Source organism: Anthonomus grandis, chromosome 3, assembly GCF_022605725.1.
Source record: "Anthonomus grandis grandis chromosome 3, icAntGran1.3, whole genome shotgun sequence".
NCBI classification, from domain to species: domain Eukaryota; kingdom Metazoa; phylum Arthropoda; class Insecta; order Coleoptera; family Curculionidae; genus Anthonomus; species Anthonomus grandis.
In genome coordinates, this window is record NC_065548.1 from 15,775,088 (window position 1) to 15,786,147 (window position 11,060).

The 11,060-nt window shown below is 30.8% G+C and overlaps 1 protein-coding gene across 1 annotated transcript; it reads right to left on the bottom strand.

Moving 5' to 3' along the window:
• Positions 1-4,181: 4,181 nt before the first annotated feature.
• On the bottom strand, positions 4,182-10,791 carry LOC126734461 (uncharacterized). The gene is made up of 7 exons (XM_050438104.1): positions 10,596-10,791; positions 5,981-6,154; positions 5,538-5,692; positions 5,363-5,479; positions 5,056-5,298; positions 4,840-4,995; positions 4,182-4,768 (listed from the first exon to the last, which is right to left on the bottom strand). The coding sequence occupies exons 1-7, from the start codon at positions 10,624-10,626 to the stop codon at positions 4,544-4,546; spliced, it is 1,101 nt and encodes a 366-aa protein (XP_050294061.1). The 5' UTR covers positions 10,627-10,791; the 3' UTR covers positions 4,182-4,543.
• Between the last annotated feature and the right edge of the window lie 269 nt (positions 10,792-11,060).

Consider the following 11,060-nt stretch of genomic DNA (forward strand, 5'->3'; position numbering starts at 1 on the left):
GTGGTATAATTATAGATATCGTTGGATATTTTTTCAGCCGATAATACTGACGTCATAATTTCAATAGGCTTGAGAACTGGCACACAATCCCAAACAATACTCCATTCCATAGCGTTTAAACTAAGTGGAGCTTGAGGCAAACTGGATAATGTTACGGACAATGCATCTTTAATCTCTAAAAGGCGTTCTAACATAAATAATGTCGAATTCCACCTTGCTTAATTTTAAGAACTGGAAACCCCCATTTGAACCTGTGTCGTTTTCAATTCTTCGGTCGCTAGTACACTGTGTTTAAAATACGAAACTAGTGTTCGAGATTTGCTGCAAATTAATGAAAAAATCCTCGTTTTCTTTTATGCTGTCGGTAACGCATAAGTTTAAGGTGTGTGCCACATAAGGGTGATTGTGTTTTTTCAAGTGTACATTTACTGCATTTTTTATGTTACTTTCCGTTATCGGATACAATGGTAACGACTTTGTCTATAATTCCCCATTCATTTAATAGTTTTTTTTAATGTGTGACCAATATTTTCATCAGTATGGGACCCAGAAATCTCATCGGTAGACAAAAATTGAGAATTCAAATTATCCTTATAACTAAACTCTTCATCTAATAGGAAAACACAGTTATTTATTTTTTCCTGTCTCAAAAGCAAAAGCAGATAATAAGCAAAACTAAAATAACTAAATACGTGCAACTTTAAAATTGTCTTTCTAACTGAAAAAAAAAAACATTAGGCTCAGCTCCTTTTACGTTTTCTCCGAATCTGTTATCTGCGTGCCGACAAATAGACAGATAGAAATTCAGAGTACCGGAATCGATTCCATACTGAAGTACTCGAGTACTTTCGATTCTCTTAGGAATCGAATACTACTCGATTCCCGTATCCGAGTACTCCCATCATTAGTTCAACCTTAAGCTGTTTATTTGGAATAACCAGATTCCTAATCACTTGAAAATTCCTTTTTTACACTTAACATCAAGAAAAACCAAGGACATTGTGAGCACTACTGGGGGTACCTATCATTTCTAATGTCATCAAAGTATGATCTAAAGAAGTGCTGTCAAATAGACGCTGTTTCAGACCAAAGATAAATATATATTTACATGAGCATAAAGCTCTAATTTTGTTATCTACACTGTCAAAGGCCCTTGATGGATTTAAGCAGGTTGCCTTGTCTTTGTTTGACTATTCTCACACTGATTGGTATACACCTGTTATAAAATGTTTTTTATTCTAAAACCACTGTTTCTACATGAATATTATTTTTTTAAGAAGTCTAAGGTAAAATTAATTCTAGAAATACTCGGCTTAAGTTCGATAGCAGAAAAATTGGCCTATAACTCTCTACATCAGCTCTTATATCATCTTTTATGTATATTGCCTTATCGCGAAGCAACCATAACAACTACTGGGGGTAGTCTCCAGATTTAAATAAAATAAGAAAAGTACTATACTATAAAATAAAAATAAATAGCCAGATTGATGATTTTAATATATAAAAAAAAATTCCACATATTAAAATCATGACTGATAAACTCTTCTAGAGAATATAAACAGTGCCTGTGATTAATAAATCGGATATTGATGGCCTGACTGATCCAATCACAGAGTTTGATGTCAGGACGGTTCAACTTTCCTATTGTTAATCTGAAGTTGGGTAGGTTTTAGCTTACTAGTTCTCCAGTAATTTAAATTCCGATTCTCCAGTTTTTTATCAATACTTTATTGCTTATCGTTCTATCGTCGTTTTTATTATAGGCTCGCAAAACAGACTTATTATTTAAATCGTTTGCACAATGGTTCAAGAGGTCAAAGGAATGTTGGAGGATAATAAACAATATTCGCAATAAAAGTAATTATCGACAAGTTATACAACCTGAGGTATTGATGAACTAAATTATTACTTTTGTAATATCGCTGAAACTCTAAAACAACCTCTGATCAGCATCAGTAGCGTAGTAATATAGAGCAGCCTCTAGTTACATGTCAAATATCATTCTGCATTTTTTTCTTTTTCTTACCTACTGACTTGATTGAACTTAAAGATGGACTTTCGGCGAATGCGATTAATACTTCATGGATTGTGTGTATATTTCCGGGTTGTCTGAAGTCTGCCAAGATTGTTCCCATTTACAACCATGAAAATCTGAGCAATCCCTCCGACTTTAGACCTATCTTTTATCCACTCTATTTAAAATCATTGAAAGGATAGTTATAAGGTCCGGGTCGTTAAAAGGAAGGTTTTCTGCTTTAAAGTGAACCTAAGCAATGTTCCTATTACTGGGAACATGATTGTGCAGTTTCCTAATAGCATATTTAATGGTGTCCATAATTGCTAAACTTGAGGAGTTTATTATCAATTATGTAATTTTGAGGCTCATAATTATAATTGATCTTGACAGTAATAGCAAAATAACCAGCTGATATTTTCCTATTAGGGTTGCGAGCGAATAGCTTGGTGGGGCTGTGGAAACATCGATACGTTCTACTCTTGTTGAGTTCCGACTACCTTAAAGCATTCTGCTTTTGGAATAATGCCAGTGGCTGCATCTTTTTTATACTGCAAAAGCGAGCATTTTCAGGGCTCAAGCTCGTGATTCATGTCGCTCATTATTTAGGAAGAACATCATTTTTACAGTACCTGAGAACCAAAATAGATTTCAATCATAATACATTAAATATTTAACCTGGCAGATAATATTTAAGCATTCCCATTCCTGCGTGTGCCCTTATTTGTAGGTGAATGATGAATTTTATCTTAGTCAATAAAATTAATATCCATGCAGCAAAAAAAGAACTTTTTTCTAACAGAGAGCATGTTTTCAAAGATATATAAAGATGGGAAATGTAAATATGCCGAAACTCCTGAAGGTGACTCCGCACTTCTGCCTAAATCCGTAACGACAATGTGCATAAAAAGTTACAAAATAGGCAGTTATTAAAACCCATTGAGACACCATAGTTACCAGGTTTCCGTGAAGAAAAAATGCAATTGTTAACCGTGAAGCCAACACATTTATGTATTTATTCCAACACATCTCGTGAGAGTATAGAAACCCCAAGAAATTTTACAATGCTTATCTTCATATTTTCATCATGTTCATTAAGCTCCCCCATTGAAAAAAATCCATCCTGGATGTAAGTATTTTGGATAAGTCTATTCGAATTAAATCAGAGCCATTAGAATTAAGCCAGAGCTATATTGAGACAATTCCCCAGTGCATTATCACCTACAGACACTGTCGTTTCAACAGAAAAAGTATGAGACCCAAAACTTAATCTTTACTCCAAAGCAAAATAATAGACGAAGGGTCCTGTTTACTTCACAATCTTTATTTCAAGAATCCCGACGCGTTTCGTCTGTTATGTGTGTGCCGTTTTTTTTTGACCTTTTTATGGACATTTTGTAATAATATAATTTTTCCCTTGACAATGGTTTAACAACCGAAACGCGTCGGGATTCTTGAAACAAAGATTGTGAAGTAAACAGGACCCTTCGTCTATTATTTTGCTTTGCATAATGGTACTTCACCCTGGAGAAATTTATGGTAATTTGCTCCAATATTTTTATTTCTCCCTTTGCTTATGTCACAACATTCTGATAATGACCGGAATCTGTAACATTTAAGCATGTTTATGAGAATTCAATTGTCTACACAGTCAAAGGCCTTGCTTAAAAAGCAACATTGTGTATGTGCTGAAAACATAGGAACTGGTAAAAAAACACACATGATAATTCAAGATGCTTCTTCATAAATGAAGAAATATACAAACATCTCATACAATTTCAACATCAGCAATATTTTAACAACTTAAGTACATAATAAAATTGAGCATATTTTATAATAACTATTACTATAATTTTTTTAAAAAATCTACAACTATTATTTCCTTGCGTAAAAAACTTCTTATATAAGCAAAAAATGAGTTTACACACAATAATAATAATAATCATTAATGAATTGTTTATATAGTAAATCATTTACTACATGTAAAAAATAGCATCACAATAATTAAGGTTATATAAAGTAAATCACAAATTTCACATTGGAATGTAATTTTGTAAATATTAAATTTCACTATTCAGAAAACAAAGCATTATAATCTTAAAAACTAAAACATAAAAATATTTGATAAAAATATTTCAGATAACATTTGCTTTTTTTTAATACAATATAAAAGAAATTCAATATTTATTTTACTAATAAAAATATACAAAACAATTTTTATATAATATTGACATTTTATATATAAGACACTTTAAAAGGGCTGGGCACACATTGCAAACATTTATTTTAAGACTAAAATTTAATATTCTTAACCTACAAGTATAAACTTTGTATTACAGAATATATGAATTTTTCAAAAAAATATTAATACGACTTCTGTAAGGCAACGATAAATATATCATTATAACATGTTCTTACATAAAATCAAAATTCTGCACCTAGACGGAATGATTCCAACGGTTTAGGCTATAACTGATTGCTCTTTGATTGGCTTTATTTAAATTTCTTACCTTATATCATTATATGCAACTAAAAAGCCAATGATGGTGGAAAAACCTTCATTTCAACGTAATCATCCACGATTTCCTTTAATTTTTCGATTGTGGGTTTAGGCACATTTAAACTAAAGCCCAAATTTTTCAGTTTACTATCATCTAAATACAAATGTTTGTACTGGAGCAAAATAGAGTTCATGTGTGGTGATAGGGGAGTATTTTCGATGGCGTCTCGCCGACAAGCTTCTGCCCAAGGAACCTTAAAAGATATAGAAACACGTTTTTACAAGATTCTTAAGAGCTTTAAAACCCCTTTTGACATTTTCTTACCAAATGTTGATCATTAGCTTCTTCAGTGGCACTCTCCAAGTCAATCACTGAAGAGACCATTTTGCCATAATAAGAAACGTCTACATTAAAAATATCAGCAAGAAGGTTTGAAATGGATCCTTGTGTGGTATCTGCATCATCCACCAAATTATATATCTATATAAAAGAAAGAATAAATCTATGTAGGTATGATTATGGAGGGGAATTTGTGCTCACCTGGCCTATAGCTTCTTCTTTTTCATAAAGAAACAAAATAGCCCTGCAAACGTCTTCAACATGAACGGTATTCACCTTTAGATCTTCATTCCATAAAAGTTTCATTGTTTTTTTAAGTTCTTTGTAAATAGCTGCCGCTAAAATGCGAGGCGTGATATAATGTTTATCTCCTAGGCCATACACTAGAGGAAGACGCAAAACTGTGTATTTTAAGTTTGGAATTTCACTTAGTTGAGCTTCTACCTATTAATTATAATAAAGAAGTCAAGTTTAAAAAATTGCTCAAAAAAAAAAAGAAAAGTATAACCTCTTTTTTCCATTTAGCAATAAATCCCCAAGGCTCCAATGGGTCTGATTCTTTATGAGGAACCTTATCATAAGAATTCATGTTGCCTGAAGATAGTTCAATATACCTTCCAACATTCTAAAATTTTGAAAAAATTAACAAAAGGCTCTGTATGCTTTAAATTATTCCTAATTACCATAAGAGCAGCCTGTTTTGCACAATTTATACTGAGTTTAAGGATTCCTTCTTGATACACTGGATCAGTCTGGCCAGGTTTCGTTTCACCAGCACAATTTACTACGAGATCCCATGTAGAGCCATCAGAAAGACTAAACGCGTTTTTACAAGACTCTGAGTGAAATATTTCAATTATTCTATATTGTCAATAAAATTTAACTAAAGAGTAGTGAGTCAGAAGACAAAAGTTTGGAAATTATATATATAATTTTTTCTCAGCACTTGTATTTTAAATATAAGTGGGTCAATACAATAATATACAAATAGGTTATCATGTTTAGTTTTTTAAAGCTAGATTTTTGGAAATAAATAAAATAATTTCTTTATTATTATATTTAGACCATTATCCTTTCAAATTCACATCAATTAATTTGTCTGTCTTTATTACATCAAATGCCTTACCTTTATTTATAAGATTAGCACTCTTAAATTGTACCAGTTTATTTTTAAAGCTCTCTGAATGGATTTTATTTAACCAAGCTACTTGGGGTGGTACTTTATCCACTACTACAATAGAATTAACCAAGTCATTATTTAGTAAGTATGTTACCAGGTTTCGTCCAATGAAACCACAACCTGAAAAACAAAATATTATTATATGTGTGTGAGTCAAAATTAACATATATTTTCAAAAAGGGCTGGTATAATATGCAATGGCGGCTCCTTCTTAGGGTCAATTGGTCAATGACCCCCCTAAAATAATCTCATAAAAATACCAATTTTATTAAAAATATCTTTTATCTAAAACTTCACTGTGAATTATAAAATTCTCTAAGCAGTCTGCATTGGCAAAACAAATAATAAATATATTACTAACGTCGCGCCTCGCGCTCATCACACAAGCCCGTGGCTGGGCCGTATTTTAAATTGTCCCTATATAGTTCTCATGGCTTATGGAGAAATGCATGTAAAATAGAACAAAGAGGGCAGATTCGCATTTCGTGAGCGGGAGTGAGAGTTACCTTTCAGTTCTATATCGCTAACGTAGTCGACAGCCCGACTGGATGAATGTTTTGTTTTAGTTAGTTACTGTATTTTAAACAAACTAAATCGTCTGTGTAAAATTTTGCGGAGTTTCGAAATTGCATTGCGCGGTCATGATGTAGCTCCAATAATCCTGGAATTTTTCTGGGCCTTATCGATTTTGTTTCTGAACTGGGTTTAATGTTTGAAGAAAATATTGAAAAAAGTACAGTATTTAAAGGAACATCAAGAACAATTCAAAACGATATTTTAGAATCAATGTTAGCCTTTGTACCTACATACTCATATAATTAAGGAGATTGGCCAGACAAATTTTGTGGCAATTCAAGTAGATGAGACCACAGACAGCTCCAATAAAACGCAGATGATTGTCTGGTATTGTACATGAAAGATTTTGGAAATTTGTTAACCCTCCAGGTACAACATTTAACTAATGTAATATTGGAAGAACTTCAATTATTAAAAATTAATGAAGCACCTGAAAAATTGATTGCCCAAAGTTACGATAGTGCATCAGTCTGAGCGATAAACTGGGAGAAGTACAAACAGCGGCGAGTCAACATAAACCGATAAAAATATTTTTCGCAAATTTACATGCATTTTCGTCCTTTTTCGGTCCAAAACGTACGATGGTACTGGATAGAGTGGTTAAAGTAAGGCTACCTAAAACTGCACCCACTCGATGGGCTTTCAATACAAAATGTGTTGAAATTGTATACACTTATAAAGATGATTTAAAATCTTGCTTAGAGGAAATAATTGATGAAGATGGTAACAATATAAATCAAGCAACTGGTTTAAAAAGACATTTGGAAGATGAGTTTTTTTTATTTTGGTTAAATGTTTTCGAGAAAATAATGCCCCATGTTGATTTATTGTTTAAACAATTGCAAATGCGAGATATTAATGTCATATCTGTCAAAAATTATATACTGTCTTTTAATAACAATATCCAAATAATGGAATCAGAAGAACCGAACACATCAACAGCAAAAAAAAAGAAAAAGTACTACAGCTACAGAGGATCCAAAGCGACGAACTGCACTGGAAATTTGTGATATTATTATATCTGAAATAAATCACAGGTTTGGTTTCAATGATCATCTCATGATTTCACAGTTATTCTACACAGAGAAATTTGAAGCATACACTATCAACTTTCCGCAAAATATTTTAAATATGGTGAAGGCTCATTATCCTAAAGTAAATATTTCCAAACTAAAATCGGAACTTGAAGTCAGTCATATATTGTCGTGAGGATTTTCGCAATAGTGCCGGTGCAGTAGCCATACTTCAGCTTTTTATTAAAATGAATTTGTCTGAAACATTTCCTGAAGCAGTAAAATTATTAATTATTTTGTGCACACTCCCTATGACAACAGTGGAAAGTGAGAGATGTTTTTTCTACTTTAAAAAGAGTAAAAACATTCCTGCGTAATACGATGGGACAATCTAGAATTAGTGCCTTGTCTATGTTGAGCATCGAGAAAACGCTTGTCAAAAGCATTCCAAATTTCAATGAGAAGGTCACAGACTATTTTGCAGAACTAAAGGATAGGAGAATTGACTTAAAATATTAAAATATTTAAGATAAGTTTCATTTTAATAAATATAAAATTTATTATATAAATATTCCTATACTATAAATATGCTAAAAGATCTTTCAAATACTTTTAAAAAATCAATAGTTTGATTTTTTTTTTTATTAGAGTAAACTATAAGTTTTCAAACCAAAATGACCCCCCTGAAGATTGACCCACGAGCCGCCACTGATAATATGTAAAACATAAAGATTACATCTTTTGCCCAACCAAGGTTTTATCCAATTAAAAAAAAACCACATCACAAAACACACACATCAAATATTTAAAACCTGTTTAATGCTGTGGTTAAAAAGTGATTATCCAGACCTATTTTCTATGCTAAGTTATGTATCAAAAAATCTAGTCAATATATGTTCAAATGACCAAAATAGTCTATGTAGTGTATATATGTTATTAGATTATTCTTCTTTGTAAAATGTAAGCTTGCATGTGTTAATCTATATTCAAAGTAACTGACCCATACCTCCCTACTGCTATCTTTCAGAAAAAAATTTTATGCTAAAGCTTAATAGGCATGTTTGAGAATTATTGAAAAGAAAATGGTAATAAAATTCAAAAAATTATTAGGGAGTCCAAAACAAATAATTTAAGGAAAAATTTATTTAGATTATAGTCTTCAAGGTTGAGTCTGATATTCTTTATCTCTTTAGAGCAAACAAGAATTAACTTATGAATAAAGCTTATACATACTATACTAATGTTAGATTCTCTGCAGTATCTAGACAGGAAATATCTACGTGTGCAATTCAATAGCTGCTTTAGAGTATTTCAGAATTATTATGTATATTCATACACATGACAGATAAGACATTATTTAGTGTTGAATTACAGAATTAAATTTTGAAAATGTTTAGTAGAAAAAAGCCAATGGCTTCTGTTAAATATGATTGTCTTTTGTACTGGATTTTCTACTTTTAAGTACCATGTAAAAACTATCTGCTGTAGTTGTCAAGTTTATTTTGAAGTATGTGTGGGATCAAGATGTAGGGATATTCTTGAGCCGGAGCAGAAACTTGGTATTCAAATTCATGATACATATTTTAATAAGCACAATTTTACACAAAACTAGAATGCTTTAAATAGATTGCCTATCAATGGGCATACATGTACCAATGAGACATACATAGCAGTCAAGACTGTTTCTTGTATCATATCTTCTATCTATGTCAAGAGAGTGTAGAGAGGCAAAAGCTACACATTTAGAGTAAAACATATAACATGTCATTTTCTAGATTTCAAAAATACTTATTCATTGAAACATTTATTGATGTAGCCTCTTATATGCAGCTCAAGTTATTATTGATCTAAATAATCATAGTTTGAAAATTATTCTGATCTATATAAATGTTCTTTTTCACTATTAGTTGAACTATTTATGTCATTGTGCTACTGTGATTTTATTATGATTTTTATAGCAGAATTATAATGCTATATTAATATACTATAGTGTGGGGGCAGAATTTAGGAAAGTTTTCTTGAAAAGTGGATACTTAAATAATTTACAAAAAACTAAATTATGTTCAATAAATCAACTATTTAGTGAAGTTTTCGATATCAGACAACTTTTATGAGCAGGTATAATAATATGTTTGAGATAATACAATGAAAAGACATAATATAAAGTAGAAAATACATAGATACATAATAATAGACATAAAAATATAACAGGAACTCTTCCAAATATTAGAAAAATTCTCACATATCTATAGTTCAAATAGCAATTCTCTATGCAAGTCTAAATATCCATTAGACCTTTTAATAATAAAAAAAAATACTAGATGACCTAATATTAAACTCTTGCCAGAAACTTTAATTTTAGCGGTATCACTCACATTTTAAGACTAAATGCCAAACTAATATCTACACTATGACTGACTTGAACATAACTAAAATATGAGTAGGTACAAATGGAAATAAAACTGCTCACTCTATAATAAACCGGTATGCAACCATTTGGTAATATATAACATTTTCTTTCATTATTTGTTGTTTTAATTTAATTTAATTAATTAGGTTGCATTTTCTGAGCATTATTATTATCTTTATATTTTATAAATTAAACTTTAATGGTATTATCAGAATTATGAATAAATATGGCACTTATGAAGATTTAATTCTTAGGTTTATGTGAAATAGACTTATTATTATTATTTTTACCAAGTTATATTATAAACCAATAAAAATTAATATAAAAATATAAACTTTTTAATCAAATCCGTTCTTAACCATTTTTGATCTCACTATTTGTGACCTAATAAAAGGGATATAACTTAAACCCAGAAAGATTATTACTAAAGTATTTTCTATTAATCATTACTTTAAAATAAATAATAATTATGAGATAAAATAAAGTGTTTTCTTTTCTGCACAATTTGGAAAAAATAAATAAAAAACGTGATAACTGAGAGGGGCCCTAAAGGAACTCTTACCTCCTAATATTAAAACAGTGAGCTTGGCCATTTCTACTGGATACTATACACAAATAATTTATTGTTGCAGTATTATCTATATAATTATATTTTTAAATTTAACTCTATACTATCGCAAAACCGGCATGAATCACAGGAAATGAACAATGAACTCTACGAAAATATTACGTTACGACTGCATGTTACTTTTCCATTTGATAAAATATTAAATCTACAAAAGGGAAACACCCTGAACTACGCCTATGGCTTACGTTAATGTAGGTTTAACGGCAAATAACATCCGGGTCTTTTCAATGTAGCAACCATATTTATTTATTTATACAGGGCAAAGTCAATTTATAAGAATAAATAGTAAAATATAAGTACAGACCTAATAATAACACGTGGCCACTATAAAGAATATAACAAGCAATCAATAATAATCTAAAATTGAGACTTAAGCCTACAAAATCCATTTTCAGTTTT

Coding starts and splice junctions, on each gene's coding strand:
- LOC126734461 (XM_050438104.1), bottom strand. CDS start 10,626: ATGGCCAAGCTCACTGTTTTAATATTAGGAG. Junction 5,693..5,980: donor TGCTAATCTTATAAATAAAG/GTAAGGCATTTG, acceptor TATTTCACTCAG/AGTCTTGTAAAAACGCGTTT. Junction 5,299..5,362: donor TTGCTAAATGGAAAAAAGAG/GTTATACTTTTC, acceptor TATAATTAATAG/GTAGAAGCTCAACTAAGTGA.